At 50.3% G+C, this 17,789-nt stretch overlaps 2 protein-coding genes across 3 annotated transcripts in view; both read left to right on the plus strand.

Moving 5' to 3' along the window:
- Window positions 1–17,789, plus strand: part of SLC37A1 (solute carrier family 37 member 1) — a 124,228-nt gene that overhangs the window by 37,872 nt on the left and 68,567 nt on the right. The gene's annotated exons all lie outside the window — the stretch shown is intronic.
- The window catches only part of PDE9A (phosphodiesterase 9A), a 57,814-nt gene continuing 53,908 nt past the window's right edge, over window positions 13,884–17,789 (plus strand). Inside the window, exon 1 of one of the 2 annotated variants that reach the window (XM_077171191.1) lies at window positions 13,884–14,269. In XM_077171191.1, the coding sequence (XP_077027306.1) occupies window positions 14,201–14,269 (69 nt within the window). In that variant the 5' untranslated portion in view covers window positions 13,884–14,200. The remainder of the gene's footprint in view (window positions 14,270–17,789) is intronic. The other variant, XM_054654463.2, reaches the window with a different exon arrangement.

Consider the following 17,789-nt stretch of genomic DNA (forward strand, 5'->3'; position numbering starts at 1 on the left):
GTGGGACATGGGACACATCCTGCCCTGCTATCACAGCTGGCAGGGGTTGCTGGGGACATGGGACATGTGCTGCCCTGCTGTCACAGCCTGCAGGGATGCTGGGACATGGGACACGTCCTGCCCTGCTGTCACAGCCTGCAGGGATGCTGGGGACATGGGACACATCCTGCCCTGCTATCACAGCTGGCAGGGGTTGCTGGGGACATGGGACACGTCCTGCCCTGCTGTCACAGCCTGCAGGGTTGCTGGGGACATGGGACATGTCCTGCCCTGCTATCACAGCTGCCAGGGGTTGCTGGGGACATGGGACATGTCCTGCCCTGCTGTCACAGCTGGCAGGGGATGCTGGGGACATGGGACACGTCCTGCCCTGCTGTCACAGCTGGCAGGGGATGCTGGGGACATGGGACACTCCTGCCCTGCTGTCACAGCCTGCAGGGATGCTGGGGACATGGGACACTCCTGCCTTGCTGTCACAGCCTGCAGGGATGCTGGGGACACTCCTGCCCTGCTGTCACAGCCTTCAGGGACTGCAGACCCTCCTGGGGGTTGTGTCTGCTGCTCTGGGGACCTTGAACTACATTTGCTGCCATGCTGAGTTAAAAATGTGACTGTGTGACTGTCACCCTTATGGCAGGGAGAGGGAAGGGAGGGTTTAACTGCTGGTAGAATTCAGCCTCATGTCCAGTGACCTGAGCTGCTGGGTTATGTCTCACTGCCCAAGAGTTTCATAAACTGGGTTGTTATAAAGTGTTAATTGTTTCCTCCTTTATCTCCCTTCTTTTGGTTAATTTCCAGTTTGGAATAAGGAGATAATTAGTTGATGCTTGGGGTGTTTTTTTGGAGATTTTTTTTCCTCTGTAATTCCTTTGTCTACCAGTTCCCCTTGGGCTGCTCTGTAAACTGGGAATACAAGAGCCAAAGTTACTTTAGCGTATTTCAGGATCCTGCTCAACTCCTGCATCAGGAGATCAGCCATGAAAATGTGTGCCAAGTCTCTTGATGCTCAACTTAGGGATGTTTTCTTCACCTCATGCTGATACTGGGGTAGGATTTCTCTCCCTCCTTCTCTTAGAAAGCAGCTGACAAATACCCACATTTCCACCATATTCCCTTTGGTCCAGTTGTTTGTTTCAGCAGAAGAGGACACTAAACCTATTTCACATGTGCTGCCATGTAGGAATGAACTTTGGAATGCTGTTACAAGGCTGGAGTTATTCTCAGTTTATCTGGTACCTAAACCCTGAACAGGTGGTCTGAATTTCATGGGTTATTCAGAAACCAGCAGCTGCCTCCAGCCTTGTGGCCAGAACTGGAAGCAGCAGCCTGAGCTGGGATGTTGAAACAAAGTGATCAATAATAATGTCTGAGCTCTCAGCTTCTCCTCCCTGTGATGTGAAGGGTGGTTGGTGTGGGCAGCCCCTCACAGCTGAATGGAACAGGAGAAACCTTTGGAAGGGGTGAGTTCCCTCTGAATCCTCCACCAAACACGCTGCTGTTATTTCTGCTGCAAGGACAGAGTGTCATACTCCAGTCTGAGTCACCCAATTTCACCACAGGCCACATGAGGCTTCAGCTTAGTAAGTACAGCAGGTTCTGAATTGTATTCTTAAATTGCTCAGATCATCTGGTTGGAAGCAGCTGAATGTTGTGTCCTTCTGTGGCAGAATTTGCAGGTTTAGTTTTGTACTGAGAGGTAACAATGGGATTCAATTTAGCCATTACTGTTAAAAGTCTTTATAAAATCCTCCTCCCCCTCTCCCTCTGCCTGCAGCTTTTCAGTGACATGAAAGGAAGACAATATGGTAAAAAAGGAACAAAAGAGGTAAAAAAATACCTTCAAAGCATACTCTTTCTTCCAAATTTTGGTCACTTGCTTGGCACCAAGGGAGATCCACTATCACAGCTGGTTTGTGTGTCTGCCTGTAAATCTGTGCAGTTGCTGAAAGCAGAGAAAAATAGAAACCTTTGGGTTTCCTTGCTCTGATTTTCACAGTGGCAGCTCTCAAAATAGATGTTCCCAGCCCAAAAAGGCAGAGCCAGGGTGACTGACAAATCTAGGGTGCAGGCAGAGAAGCCCAAGGATGTTTGGTTTGGGACAGATACCTGTGTTACAGCTAAATTAGATAGATTAAATTCCCATACAAATCATTGCCAGGCATATCATGAAGCTCTAAACTTACCCCAGGTGTCAGCAAATAATCTTCTGAGGAGGCTGAAATCCAGCAAAGCACCTAGAAATGGAGCTGGAATGGATGAAATCCCCTGAACATCTGAAGCAGAGCTAACACAGGCATTTCTCAGAACAATATTCACTGTCATTTGAAATGAGACCTCCTGGAAGAAAGGTTGCAGATGATGTAATCCTTACAGTAACAGGGAAAACAAACCTCCCCTTTTGCCTGCTTGAATTCCTCTGATGAAATAATGCATCTGTCAGAGCAGCATCCAAATGTCATCCCTCTGTGTCATCAAAGGGGAAATGTTATTCCAAAATGCAGACTGGTTCCCATGCACAGGGTTTTTTCAGGCTTCCCAGACCCATAAAAGCAGTCAGAAGCTATGATTAGCAGCCCTGGTACATTCACCTTATGCATCTCTGTAAACATCAGGAGCTGCCTTCTGCATTGTTTTTGCTGTCTCTGTTTTTCAGGCACAATTGGAATTGTCTACTTAAATGGGTTCTGCTTGGAACAGCAGCCAAAAAAAAAACCCCCATGATAAACTGCCTTGCTGGTCTTATTTTTGAGGGAAAAAAAAAAGGGAAAAAAAGAAGATGTAGTGCTGTGTGCCTTCCATGCAAGTTTAGTATTCTGTGGCATGAGTCTGTTTTCAAGCAAGTTTGCCCAAGCAATTACGTTGTGAATTACAGTTTGGTTCACCCAGAGTCAAATCCTGGGTTGTTTTGGAGCAGCCTTTGCTGGGCTCTGCCTGTGCAGGTCTCTGAGCTGCCTTGCAGCAGCTCCTGCTTGTGCTGGAGGCTGGGCTGGGCTGCCACGGGCAGGATGCTTTCACAGAGTGATCCTGAGTGATGGGTTCAGGAGGATTTGATCGAGTTTAAAGCTCCTCAGCTTTGGAGTGAGAGGCAGAGCTGGTTCCTGAGGCCAGCAGGCTCCCAAGGGATCACAGAGTGGGTGCCTGAGCAGAGGCAGCACTGGGAGAAACTGGATCCCAGAGACACGAGGAGAGTGTGGGGCCCCTCTTGGGTAGGGCTGGGATATCTTAATCTTGTTGGAGCTTTGTGTATCCTTGCAGAGGACTCAATGGGAATTCCTAAAATTAACATTCAGCAATGCTAATGGTGATGTTTGTTGCAATGTGATGCTGTAACATGCTGGCAATATTTAATTCATGGAGCCACCAGCAGTCTCAGTGTGTGTGTGTGTGTTTGGGGGGGAAGGAAGCCTGTTCATGGTGCAGGTCATGCCTTCAAGCTTTGCAGAGGCTCTCCCAGACGTGGCTGTGCTCACAGATTATTGTATTTGCAGGGTCCCCCCACAAGGGAAGGAATGATGGATCTGACACCATGTTCTCAGAAGGCTAATTGATTGTTTTATGATACTATATTATATTAAAGAATACTGTACTAACTATACTAAAGAATACAGAAAAGATAATTACTGAATGCTAAAAAGATAATAATGAAAACTCTTGACTCTTTCCAGAGTCCTGACACAGCTTGGCCCCAATTGGCCAAAGAGTGAAAACAACTCACACCAGAACCCAATGGAACAATCACCTGTGGGTGAACAATCCCCAAACACATTCCACATGTGAGCACAACACAGGAGAAGCAAATGAGATAAGAATTGTTTTGCTTTTTCTCTGAGGCCTCTCAGTTTCCCAGGAGAAAAATCCTGGGTGAAGGGATTTTTCCAGAAAATGTGAATGCAACAAGAGACCTGCACACAACCCAGGTGCTTCCCTGAGCAGCAGCTCCTGTTCTCCAAACACAGCCCCAGCCTCAGCCACTCACCCTGGGAATGTGATGTGCTCAGGTGGGAGGAGGGGAGAGCAGTGTGGAGAAATAAAACAGACCAAAAGCACCATTTTAGCAAGAGAAACAAGTGGGGTGTTGCCTTTGGCTTTCTCCCCAGCGTGGAAGGCTCCAAGGGAAGCAGGGCTTGGGTTCCTCTGCAGGAATCCTGCTTGGCTGCTGAGTGATTCTGGGCATTGCTGCTGCCCCTGGGCACCATTCCTGGGGCAGAGGGAGGCAGGGAGCTGGTGGCTCTGCTGGCAGAAGGGCTGGATGGCAAACTGAAGGGAGATTGCACCTCTGGGATGTTGGGAAGGATGAAAGTTTGACAAGAAAGTCTCACAGATATGTGTGCTTAGCAGAAAGATTTTTAGATGTAGAGTCTGATGAAGGAATAGAGATGGAAGCAGGTTTTGATATAAAAGAAAAGAATTGCTGAGCCAATCTGACTGGATAACCAAGGAGGCAAAGGGTGTGTTAGTTAGAAGGGGCTTTTATGGCTTAGAGCAAAGGATGAACCCACCTCAAACAAGAAGATGTTTTTACCAAGCAGAAAGACAGCACAGGCAAACAAGGCAGCAAAGATGGAAGTAGAAAAAAGGTCTCAGAATTTTCCACTGCAAGAAAACTGAAAAACAACTTCTAGCTTAAACTGTAATGTACTGACTTTTAGTGATTGGAGAACAGTAACATGAATTTGGTAATTACAGTAGTTATGACAGGCTATAGATAATAGTTCAGGTATAGATTGGTTGTACTGCATGAAGATGCTCAGCAAAGAACAGTCTATAATGCATTGGAACCTAAACCAAAGGGTCTCCAGGCCTGCCTGCAGCTGGAGCTGGCAGCTGTGGGCACAGGCTCTGTCACCCACCACCCTGGGCTGCTGCAACCTCTTGGATGGAATAATCTGCATTTTGGAGAGCCCCTGGAGTCTCACATCTCTCATTATGGTTCCTACACTGGGATGAAGAGAGGCAGGGGAAGAGTGTGGAGCCCCCCTTGAGCCAGGCAGGGAGTGGGGAGCAGAGCACTGGCCAGAGGAGATGATGAAACAGCAGCAGGGGAAAACAAATGAGTAAAAGTGCAGGAAAAAAGGTGTGGGGTTGGACAAAGGAGCAGGCATAACGTTGTGCCCTGTTTAGTGCAGGTCTCCTGGGTTTTCAATTTATTTCTGTGTATTTATTTCTGTACGTCCTTGATCTCAGTTCCCTGATCTGTTTCTTGTTCCTGATCTCAGTTTCTTGTCTGAAAACCTCCTTCCTGTCTATTAGAATCTTTTAGGCAGGGGCTAAGGTCCAAGCAGAGGAAAGTCTTCACATCCAGTGTCCAGCTTGTGTGGGAGCAGCTGAAGGTGAGAGGATAAGATTTAGGGAGAAAAAAAGGAATTTGTGCGAATTCAGTGAAATCCATTCCAAGATGAAGGAAAAGGAGAAAGAGGAGGATGAAGGACCAGGAAGGAGTCATGGCTTCAGCTGTGTTGTGACTGGAGAGGGTCCAGCCTCTAACAAAGCCTCTCTGGAAGAAGCTTCTCGCTAAAAGGTTTGCCTGGGGCCACCTCTAAGAAAAGGAGGTGCAGGAGGGAAGGGGAGGCACAGGCTGAAACCCAGCACTGGGGTGAAAACCTGGGCTGTGTCCAATGAAATGGAGGCTGTAGAAAGCAGAGTGGAAAGTAATCCAAAAATAAAATAAAATTCAAGTTCTGTATGAGGCACTCCCTTCCCCCAAAAGCTACTTCCCTTTCATTTTCTGCATTCCTTCAGCACTGCCCTCTCTCCTGACCATACCATTAATCCATGATGTTTACTGTTTCCTCAGGAAATTGGATTGTCTTATTGCATGAAAATCTCAGTTCAATTTTCCTCAGTGAGAGTTTCTGGCTCTCAGAGTTCCAGAGGGAATCTGATGTACCTGACATGGATGAACAGTCAGGTTCAGTGAAGAGGAGCCAACCAAAAAGAAGAGCCACAAATGTGTTACTTGAAGGCAGAGAGTCATGATTTGTCATCCAATCTTTTGAGTTCCTTTGGTGGTGGACCTGTGACTTTTGGAGGTGGTAGGAAAGTTCTGGAGAGTTGTGTGATTCCCAGGAAAAGTCACTCTCAAGTATTCTTAATTTTGGGAATTAGTTAAAAATGTCCCCATTTCATGTTGGCTTCAAATGTTCTGGCAGAGCAGACCAGACAGTTTCAGTGCTGCTGGAGGCTTTTGTCATCTTTTTCACATGGATTCTGTGACAGTTTTTTGGCCTCCCTCCCTAAAAGCTGAGAGACTCTTTCATCTCTTCTATTGAGAAAATGTTCTGCCCCTTAATGGAGACAGCCCCGCACAAAGGAACAAAAATGAGAAAACACCTACATCACAGAAAAAAAAAATCTCATATATCTAAGAGATTATCTTAGCTATTTATGAAGACTGGCACTTTGAAAATGTTAACATGGGAAGTCTAATTTTCAATGTACTGCAAAGATTTGTGCAAAGTCTGCTTGACCCTCCAGGAATTCCACGTGGCTGGCTCTGAAGTGATGCTGCTGAGGGACAATCTCCCACCCCAAAAAAGCAGCCCTGTCTTGGTTTGGAAAGACAGGAGTCTGCTAAGGAAGGCAGGAGCCTCCCCTGAAATGGAGAATGTAAACCCTCCCCACCCCTCCCAATTGCTATAAATTTTAAATTAAGGGGCTCTCAGGCAACAAATATGGGAGCAGGAAATAATAGTTCTTTAATAGGGAAAAAAAAAAAAGTATAAAATAAACAATGCAGTAAACTAAACCAACACTGCCAGAGTCAGAACCCAGCCTGACACCCTGTGGGTCAGGGTGGTGGCAGCAGAACCATTGGAATTGTGGCTCAGCCCTCCTGCAGTGTCAGGGGTGGCTCTGCTGGAGCAGGGATCCTGGAGAAAGGTGCAGTCTCTTCCTCTGAAGATCCAGTGGAAGAAGAGGCAGCTGCTGTTCCTCTGGGAATCCAGTGGAGAAGCTGTGCTGGTGTTCAGAATCTCCAGATTATATCCAGGTAGAAATGCTTGGCTCCTCCCTCTGGGCTCACATCTCCCAATGGGATGCTGCAGTTCTTATCAGCCATGCAGGGACATTCAATGGCTGCTATCAGCAGATGTCCCCCCAGAGGGAGGAGTGATTGTGGTCACTCAAAGAGAGAGATAAAGCAAACTGCCCACTTGACAAAGGTAATCTGCCATACAGATGGGAGTTGAAAACATCTTGCATTGCAATCTTCAACACAGCCCCAAGCTGTGAAACCCCTTGCAGACATTGCTGCTGCTGTGCTGATGTTGTTGCAGGGGTGATCAGCAGAGCAGGAGGCTCCAGGGATGAGTCAGAAATTTTCACCTCGTGCTCTGCCCATGCCAGGTCTGTGGCGCTGTCGCCACTGTCACCCCGTGCCCAGCTCTGTGAACTGAGGGACAGATTGCACCAGGCTGGCAGCAGGATCAGCAGCCCTCAGCCTCTGGGTTAATCTTTGGCTCGCCCAGATTTGGGGATGTCTGAGCTCTGCTTGTCAGGGAGATGGAGGAGCTGATTTGCAGTGAGTCACTGCACAGCTCCGAGCTGCTCACATGGCAGCCTCCCAAAGCAGGCATCTGAGGGAACTTCACTTTCCTGCACCACAGAAAATGCCAGGCAGCTTCCTTCAAGTGGAGCCATCTACCCCTTCTGTCACAGACACCTTTATGAAAAATACTTTCCTTAGGATTTTTCCTCCTGAGAAGGTGGGAGGCCTCAGAACAAAATGTAACCAATGGTTATCTGCTGCTGTGGAATGCAACAGGTGGATCTGGGATTGGTCTCATGTGGTTGTTTCTAATTAATGGCCAATCACAGCCCAGTTGGCTCAGACTCTCTGTCCTAGCCACAAACTTTTGTTATCATTCTTTGCTATTCTATCCTTAGCCAGCCTTCTGAGAAAATCCTTTCTTCTATTCTTTTAGTATAGTTTTAATATAATATATATCATAAAATAATAAATCAGCCTTCTGAACCATGGAGTCAGATCCTCATCTCGTCCCTCAATCTGACACCCCTGTGAACACGGTCACACCCTTCCCTCCAGTCTGGGACCATGGGCTGCAGCCCCTGCTCAGACCTTGCTGCCAGGAGCATGAGCCAGCCTTGCCCAGTGGAGGGAATTGATTTTTCCACTTCTTGGCCACCATCCCTCTAAATGATCTACTGGGTGACTCCAGGCACACTTAATTTCATTCATTTTTTTTTCTCATCAGCTCTTGAAAGTTCCAGTTGGGTCTCTTTAATTTCTTCCATAACCTTGTGAAAACACAGCTCTGGGAGCTGGGCTTTCCCAGCAGCTCTGCTCCAGGGATGCAGCAGGGTTGTTCCTGCCAGCTGTGTGTGTTTGTGTGCTTTGCCTTGCAAGCTCCACATCCTGCAGAGGTGCCTGGGACAGGATTCTTGGCTCTCCCCTACCTGAAATGAAAGCCCAGGAACAGACAGCTGGATTGAGGAGATGGCAGTGGGAAACAGAGGTAGGAAATGGAAAGCAGAGAGGGAAGGGAGGCTGGAAACCAAGCAGAGAGGCTGCAATGGAAAGCAGGGCAGTCAAGGCTCTCTGCAGGCACAGCAGGGCACAGGGATGGAGATTGGTGGGGTCCTGTGGCTCCTGGAGGTGAAATTGGAATTGAATTCCACTGGAAAGTGGGATCAGGATGGAGGGTGGGCTGTGCCGTGTTTCAATGCTTGTGGAGAGGGAGCTCCTTCCACACCCATCAGGGAAAGGCAGTGGGTCTGCCCCACTGGGAAACCTTCAGGAAACCAGGCACTGCAAGTGCTGTAGAAAACAGATCACTGAAGAAATGCTAACACAGAGCAGGAGAAAAAAAAAAAAGGGTTTTTCCCTCCACAGACAAAAGAGAAAAGCCAAGAAATGCCAGATGTTCTGTTGGACAAGTGCTTTAAAAGCGCTTTATGGCTTGAGTCTGCTCTTCCCCAAGCCAGCACTGCACACACAGATATTTGTGAGGTACCAGGGATGGCTGCTCTCACTTCCACAAGATTTGAGCCTATTAACTGGCTCTGAGACCCAGCAAGAATCACTGGTAGGCAGCAGAATTTTCCCTCCAGCTGTAAAGAGAAAGAAGGCAGCGTTATCACCAGGGTGGCCAAGGCTGCTGGAGTGAGGAGCAGAGCTGGTTCCTGGGTGAGTAATCCCACATCTCCCACCCACAGAGCTCTGCTGCTGCACCCAGTGCCCCAGAGCAGCCACGTCAGATGTCACAGCTCCCCTCCAGCCCACGTTCCTGGGGCTTTGCCATGGAAACCAGGCTGACAGCGAGGGTGGCTGCACTGCATGGACTGGGGATGGGGCTGGGGAGGGCAAAAGGACCCAAAAGCGGGGCTGGAGCCACGAGTGAGGTGGAGAGCTGTGCTGCTGACTGGGGAGGGGCCAAACATCACTTTCAGGGTGTTCAGGGCCTGTGTGGACAAATCTATAAAGGTTCTTGTGACCGTGTTCACAGGGGCCTTATGTTGAGGGCAGAGATGAGGATCTGACTCCATGTTTCAGAAGGCTGATTTATTATTTTATGATATATATTACATTAAAACTACACTAAAAGAATAGAAGAAAAAGTTTCATCAGATGACTAGCTAAGCTAAGAATAGAATAGGAAAGAATGATAATAAAGGTTTGTGTCTGGGCTCTCTGTCCGAGCCAGCTGGGCTGTGATTGGCCATTAATAAGAAACAACCACATGAGACCAATGTTGCATTCCACAGCAGCAGATAACCATTGGTTACATTTTGTTCCTGAGGCCTCTCAGCTTCCCAGGAGGAAAAATCCTAAGGAAAGGATTTTTCATCAAAAAAGATGTCTGCGACAGGTTCTAATCTTAATAATCAGTCATTCTCTAATTAACATTCAATATGATCACTTCCAGGACTGGGCCTGTGGAAATCTGGCAGAGTGTAAAAGAAATGTGTGAAGAAATGAGGTAAAATTTCCATGTGCAGCACGCCACATTCCTTCTGTGGGTTTGGGGAGAGGAGGGAGAGCTGGGCTGGAAAGGTCAGTGGGGCTCTGCATGGAGGAGCTCCCACTGCCACAGCCACCATTTGGCTGTTAAATCAGAAAGCTTTTTCCAATCACAAAGTTAATTCCTGCAGAAAGCCTGCATGACTTCAGGTCTGTGGGGAAAAAAAATAAAAAACCTAGAAGCAAAAATGGCAAAACACCAAAGAGGGTGAAAAGAGGGAGAGAAGACTGAGTGAAGCAGGGAGAAGAGGAGCTGTGGGAGGGGAAGGAAAACCTCCCCAGCTCCAGGGGCAATCTGGCATTTTGGCAGGTTGGAGCATGGAGAGGTAAAGCAGCAGGCCAGGGCCCTGTGGGGACATGGAGACAGACAGACAGACACAAGGGACCTGCAGCAGGAGGAATTAATGGGCAAAGAAAGCCCTTGAAGGCTTAGATATGGAACTGGTAAGGAAGAAAGTTGATTTCATGTTTTTAATTCTGTTTTCTTGTTGCAGACATCTTTTATGAAAAATCCTTTCCTTAGGATTTTTTCCTCCTGAGAAGCTGAGAGGCCTCAGGAACAAAATGTAACCAATGGTTATCTGCTGCTGTGGAATGCAACAGGTGCATCTGGGATTGGGCTCATGTGGTTGTTTCTAGTTAATGGCCAATCACAGTCAGCTGTCTCAGACAGAGAGCTGAGCCACAAACCTTTGTTATCATTCTTTCTTTTTCTATTCTTAGCCAGCCTTCTGATGAAATCCTTTATTCTATTCTTTTAGTATAGTTTTAATGTAATGCATATCATAAAATAATAAATCAGCCTTCTGAAACATGGAGTCAGATCCTCATCTGTTCCCCAATCTGAAAACCCCTGTGAACACTGACACATTTTCTATTCCCTGTTTTTAATTCTAGGCAAGCATTTTTCAAAGTACAAAATCTTTCACTGGAAGTTTTACATTTTCTGGCTCTTTTCCCCCCATTTCAGTCCCTCTGAAGATCCCTGCTGTGCAGTGCCCAGGTCTGGATGTGCACACAGTGGCTTGCAAGGGGCACTGAATTTCTTGGCTGCAGCAAGAAAACCAGGTTTGGGGGAGGCTGAGGGCTGTGCCAGTGACCCCAGGGCTGGGGAAAGACACAGGTGGGAGGGGACAGGGATGGTGCCACCCCAGGACTGCATGGGGAGTGACCTGAGCAGCCCCTTTCATCCTCAAAGCTTCTCCCTCTCCCTTTGAGCAGCGTTTGCAGCAGGGGGAGATCTCAGCCCGTGCAAAGCCAGCCTGGCTGAGCTCTGCCTCCACAGCAGCAGCCCCAGGGCAATGGGGGATCTGAACATCCTCTGGTCACTCCTTGGAAACCCTAAAAAGGTTCCCCTGCACCACCCACACGGAGCTGACACCAGGGTGGGAGACAGAAGAGCCTTTGTCACCCTTGGGAGCACCCCTGGGGTGAGGGACACCTGGCACTGCCACATCCCCGGGGTTGACCCTGAGCTCTCCAAAAGGCTCATTCCAGGCTTGGAATGTACAGAGGGAAGGGTGTTGGCCTCGGTAAAAAATCCACGGGAGGCAAAGCAGAGCTGTGGAACACCTGATGGGGTCAGGGGCACAGGAGCCTGGTCCTGCCCTGAGCTGGGCAAAACATTCCTCTAAGGCAAATGATGGAAAATCATTGCCTGGCACTCTGCTGCCTGGATTTGGTCCTGGATTTGAAGGATTTGATGAGAGAGGATAATGCTTCCCGATAATTTTTGCCCCACATTGCCCAGTGTATGCTGAAATAAGGAGACTCTGGAAGGTTAAACCAGCTCAAGGCAGTGATCTGCTGGAGCTGCACACTCCCTTTGATGAATTTTATCTTGAACTGGGCCTTTGATTGCATCAGGCTTTTGTCATCATTTCTGAGTGCTCAGCTTTTGAAGATTCACTTCTGCATGAAGTTCTTGAAAAGAGCAATAGTCAGCAGCTGTACAGCAAAGCAGTTTTTCCAACAAGTATTAATGTAATTAGGGAGAGGGGGATGTGTGTGGAGCTTAAGAAACACAATTTTAAATACACAGGGAGAGTAGATAGGACAAGGGCAGTGGAGGGGCAGACTGGGATCATCACAGGGATTTCAGAGCTTGTCCTTTTGCTGGCTGGAGAAACTGGTCACATTTAAGAAAAAAATAATAATCAAAAAGTAGATTCTCACCAGTGTGAGACTGTAATCATTAGATATCTCAGTGATGTGTGATCAAACCCTGAAATGCCCCAGTGATGTTGTCTGACCACTCCTGGGGTGGGTGATGACAGTGGGAGAGCTCAGTGTCCTCCTCTACAATCCCAAATGTCCCATGTGCATCCCCCAGAGTGGGTGTTCTTGTTGTCTCTCTCCAAATGGCTGCATTTTGGTCATCATGGCCACCCTCCCCAGGAACCTGCTGGGTCAATCAGGTCACTCAGGCCTGAGCCACAGCAAAGCAGGGTTAAGGCAGTGCTCAGCAGAGCAGGGTGTGGAGTGGTGGGTCCCAGAGGCCCTGACTGCTGTGCAGAGGCAGTGGGGTTGGTGTGGAGGGGCTGTTGAAGAGGGAGAAGCTCAGAATAGCCATGGGGATCACCTGTGGGGCAATCTGAGGGATCAGCCTCGGGGAGAGTTTCCAGCATAGTCTGTGGGATGGACAGACTGCAAAGCAGCCCAGAGGATAACTGAGTGTGTAGTGGGGTATGGGACAGGCTGTGGCACAGCTGAGGGAACAGGAGCCCCCAGGACAACCCCCAGGACAACCCCCAGGACACCCCTGCAGTGCCCAGGGCTCTCTCCTGAGAGACTCCCAGTGCCTGCTCCAAGCTGGCAGAGGAAGGATGTAAGGCAAGAGCTTGCACTTCCCAAAAAAACCACCTTGCTGCTGCCTCTGAGAGCTTTAGAAGCACCTCTGGCTTCAGCCTGAAGGGTCAGCCCAGCTCTGATTGCCAGGCAGCTCTGGGACCCACTCGACCCTCCAGCCCTACAAATCCCCTTTGTGGAGCAGCAGAGCCCTGGCTGCCTTCCCAGGGGCAGCAAACCACGGCCAGGGAGAAGCCACAGCCAGGGAGAAGCCACAGCCAGGGAGAAGCCACAGCCAGGGAGAAGGCACAGCCAAGCCCTGCTGGGGTCAGTTTTTGTCTCTCTCTGGTGCACAGAGGACTCAGGGTGGGCAGGGTGAGCATCACTGACTGCGCTGCCCAAGCTGCACAGCACAAAAGAGGCCGGGAAATGCTTTTGCAGCCCCTCCGTGACAATCCCCACAAAACCAAGGGTTCGTGCTGCCAGCACAGGCTGTGTGCTGCCTGTGCAGCCTCTCTGCTGCCTCTGAGCCCCGGGGCAGCGCAGCCCGGGCACGGCAGAGGGCACCGCGCTCCGGGAGCATCGCCGGGGCTGCGCTCCCCCCTGCCCTCCTCGGGGGTGATGCCTCTGCCAGGAGGCTTCACATTCCCCCAAATAACAAATTCCTTCGCCACGGGGCTGGCGCGGATGGCTGTGGGCGAGAGGATGGGGTTTGTGGTTTCTTCGCGCTGCTGGAGCTTACAGGGGGGGATAAAAGCTCCTTCTGTCCTGGTGATGATAACGGGAGGGATGTGGAGATGGAGCTGCTGAGTTTGGATTGAGACGGTGCAAGCCCTGGCTGGCAGTGGGTGTCTGAAAGGACACTTCCAGCACAGGGCATTTCCAGACGGGAGCCTGTCACTGTGCAGGCAGCTCACCAGGAGAGGCACTCACTAATAATACCGTCCTATTTCAGCGTAAAATCAAATTATATCTCCCACCACCCCGGTAAAGGGGGTTTTTCCTCCTCCGCAGTCCCCCCGGGGGATAAATGCCACTTGATCTCGTGCAAAACAGGAGCCGGCCAGTCCCAGGGTCAGAGCCCGAATGCGGATGCCCAGCAAGTCTCAGCCTCAAAGCCACAAAGAGGGGTTGTTGCTATGGGGATGGAGAGGGGGCTCGCAGGCAGCATCTGGAGCCTGTGCCTTTCCCTGTCCGAGGCAGCTGGGTTCGGAGGGAAGCAAAACTAAAAGGAGGTGGCAGAGAGAGACGGAGGCACAGCAAAATGCATGCATGTTAGAGGAGGGACCTTCCCAGAATGAGAGTACAGTGGGATACAGAAGAGCGGGGACACCGAACTGTCAGGCAGCGGTGGCTCGGCTGGCTAGGACAGACCTGATTTTCTGCTCTGATTGACACTGGGAACAAGTCCGGTGAGAGCCCAGCCGCAGCAAGATGGGATCTGCCTCCTCCACTTACCGGCCCAAATGTATTTATTTGGACATTGATGGAAGAATTCAAAAGGTACTTTTGCTGTTTTTCCGGCTGCGGGCGGCGTTTGCTGCGCGGCCGATCCCGGACGGGCTCCGCATCCCTTTTCCAGGGGAAGGGGGGGGATCCTGCGTGCCTTCTGCTTTGTGCACGGATGTTTATTTAAAGGGGAAGGGGAAGCTGGCAGAGGGGAGGGCTGGGCGCTGCCAACACCGAATCGCTGCCAGCTCTCCCTGCCGCCGTGGGGATCCTCGGTTTCGCAGCCGCCTCGGTTTCCCCTCCCGGAGCAGCATCGCGCTGTGTTTACAAAGTTCGGCCCGCGGCGAGGTTTCCCCCGCAGGCAGTGGGAGCAGGAATTGAGCTCGCCGAGCTCCCGGAGGTTGGTTCTGCCCGTGGGCACCTCGCTCGGCCCAGGCAGTGCCCGGCTCTGTGCGGTGCCGGGGCTGCGGGACCCCTCTGCCGCCCTGCCCAAGTTAATGCTCGGTAACGCCGATAATTCAAACTTTCCCTGCCGCTCGCCTGCCTTGTTTGGTTAAGCACGGTTCACAGCGCAAGGACAAATGTGTCCTGGCTAAAAGGGAGAGCTCGCACGCTGTCGGGCTGACAGCCCACTGCTTTTAAACACGAACAATGCCGACGCCTTTCTGCAAGCCTTTATTTCCCCCCCCCCCGCTTCTCTTTGTCAGCGGTTCTTTGGCCGCAAACCAAGTGCCTTTTCTGTAACAGAGAGCTCCAGAGCAAGTAAACTCTGATTTGCAAAATTCACATCACTCTCGCCTTCCTGCTCCAAATTTTCGAATTGGTTCACCCAGCGTCGCCTTTTGGTTTTAATTTTGTAAAGAAACAGCAGCGGTGCCGTGTCCCTTCCCTGCCCTGTGCTGTGTGAGTGAATGGAGAGCTGCTGCTCACAGTCCCATCCCACCGCACTCCTCCACACTGCCCTGCAAACCCACGGCCACCGCTCAAAGTCGCGTCCTCAGCAACAAGACCTTGGAGAACCCAGATCTGTGCCGGGTTCCCCAGAGAAAGCTGCTCCCCTTGATCCATCTTAGACGTAGCTTAGTCGTGATGACGGTCCCTGTGCTGCCGTGAGATTGTCCCTGCCGGCCCTGCTGAGGGCTCTGATTCTCTTTTTCCAGGGTTTAATAAATTGGTTGTTTAATAAATTGTGGCCCCCGCAGAAGCGCGGATTGAATGGAGCCTCCTGGTACCTGTACGGTTCAGTACAAAAATGGTACTGAAAATTTTGTACTGAAAATTTTGTACTGAAATTTTTGTACTGAAATTTCGAAAGGGTGGGGAGTGTTTCCATAGATGTCGGTAATGCACAGTGTTTGTCATCTATGCTGGATTTAAAAAAAAATAATACAGCATTTCTCCAACCAGCCTCTGGAGAGTACTTTTAACTCTAAAGGCACGGGAGAGGCACAGTCACATGAGCAAGCAAATGCAAACTCGGGCAGCATTAAAGGGGGTTTAATCTCGGTAAATGTTAACTGTTTCTTTTGTCAGATGTAAAATCCCACCCGCGTAATGTTTGGAAGGATTCCTGAAGTAAAAATGCCGTGTAAATGGGGTTCACCCAGCGGTAAGCAGGGCACAGCTCAGATTCTCCTGCCTTCTCAGTAACATCATTAGAAAGAAGCAGAAGGGAGGGGGGGAAGAAAAGCAGGAGCCCTTAATCTCCCAAGGAATGCAGCAGTGGAGGCTTCTGAAGGGAACTCATTAAATCAATGCTAAGCTTCTTTTCGACCAATAACGAGGAACGAGCTTCATTATAGCAGCACTTGTTGAGTTTGAAAGGGCTCAGCTCCAACCCCAGCTGGCCCTGCTGGGCGCCGTGCAGTAGAACCGAGCATCCTACCCCAGCTCTGCTTGTGGCTGCAGCTGCTCAGAGCCCATTTTTGCGTTTCCATGGCCTCATCCTGAATTTCCACCGGTGCTGCCGCAGGGTGTGCTGTTGGCTTTGGGAGGAGGAGTTGTTCCACCTCGGTGCGGGGTAAAGGAAGGGACAAACCCGGCTGCCTCCCCCGGGACCCTGTGCCCCGCAGGTGCTCTGCAGCAGGAGAGTGCAGCTCAGCTAAGTAGGTTTGTGTGCTGGCAGCTCCAGAGGGACACAGCAGCGAGGGCAGAGGCACCTGGTGGTTATGAAAGAAGAGCTGGCTGGCTTTGAAACCCTTCCCAGGAGTTATTAAAATAAAGGAGGCACCATCAGCCCGCTGGAAAGCAGGACCACGCCGGTGCCAGCACGTCCCAGAGGAAGGGCTGAAGGCCATGTCTGTCTGTCACAATGTCCTTCTGGGCCAAATGTCCAGCCCAAAATGTCCAGCCCACAGCTGGATAACCGTGGGGAATGGTGGGTGAGCAGCTGGCTCACAGGTCAGGCACAAGGGTTGGAGTGAAGGGGCTGGCATCAGGCTGGTGTCTGGTCACTGATGGGGTTCTGGAGGGCTCCTCAGCACCCTCATCAACAATCTGGGCACAGGACTCTAATGAATACTAAATAATTTGTTGATCACACTGAATTGGGAGGAGCTTTTGGCTCCCTCAAGGCCAGGGAGGCCCTGCAGAGAGACCTTGACAAGTTTGAGGGCTGGGCCATCACCAGCTGGATGAAGTTCAACAAGGGAAAATGAAGGATTCTGCACCTGGGATGGGATAACCCTGGCTGTGTGCACTGAATGGAGAGTGAGATGCTGAGGACCAGCACCAAGGAAAGGGGCCTGGGAGTCCTGGTTGAGAGAAATTTGAACATGAATCAGCAGTGCCCTGGCAGCCAGGAGGGACATCCCAGTCCCAGGGCCATCAGGACATCCAAGTCTTGGAGCCATCAGGCCCAGCATGGCCAACCAGGCAAGGGAAGAGATTGTCCTGCTCTGCTCTGGGACAGCCTCACCTCGAGTGCTGGGGGCAGTTTTGGGCACCACAATATAAAAAAGTCATTAAACTATTAGACAGTGTCCCAAGGAGGGCCATGAGGATGGTGAAGGCCTTGAGGAGAAGCTGTATGAGGAGCTGCTGAGGTCACTTGGTTTATTCAGACTGGAGAAGAGGGGACTGAGCTGAACTGACCTTCCAGAGGCACAGCCAGGCACAGAATTGCCTTCACCAAAGCTGACCACAGCCTTGGGCTCTCCTCCAGAGCTGGCTGAACACCTCTCCAAGCTGGGGCAGCTTTAGGAGGGACCAGAGGTGGCCCAGCCCAGCAGATTCCACCTGTGAGACCCCAAGCTGGCAGAGGTAGGGTCAAGCAGGGAGGGAAGATCAAAGGCTCTGGGATTACAACCACACTCCAGCTCCAGGGCTCTGCACAAAATAACTTCAAAGAGGTCACTTGTTCTTGGAGCTGGGTGAAAAATGAAGTTCCAGTGTAACCTTCTTCCTATCCAGCACCCACGTCAAGGGACGCACACCTGGGGGAAACAAGGGACGCACACCTGGGGGAAACAAGGGATGCACACCTGGGGGAAACAAGTGCTGCTCAGTTTATTTATTTATTTGTAAAGGATCTCTTGGAATTTCTGCTGGTCACAGTGACCCCAAGATACATTAG

This window comes from Agelaius phoeniceus, chromosome 2 (genome assembly GCF_051311805.1).
Source record: "Agelaius phoeniceus isolate bAgePho1 chromosome 2, bAgePho1.hap1, whole genome shotgun sequence".
NCBI lineage: Eukaryota > Metazoa > Chordata > Aves > Passeriformes > Icteridae > Agelaius > Agelaius phoeniceus.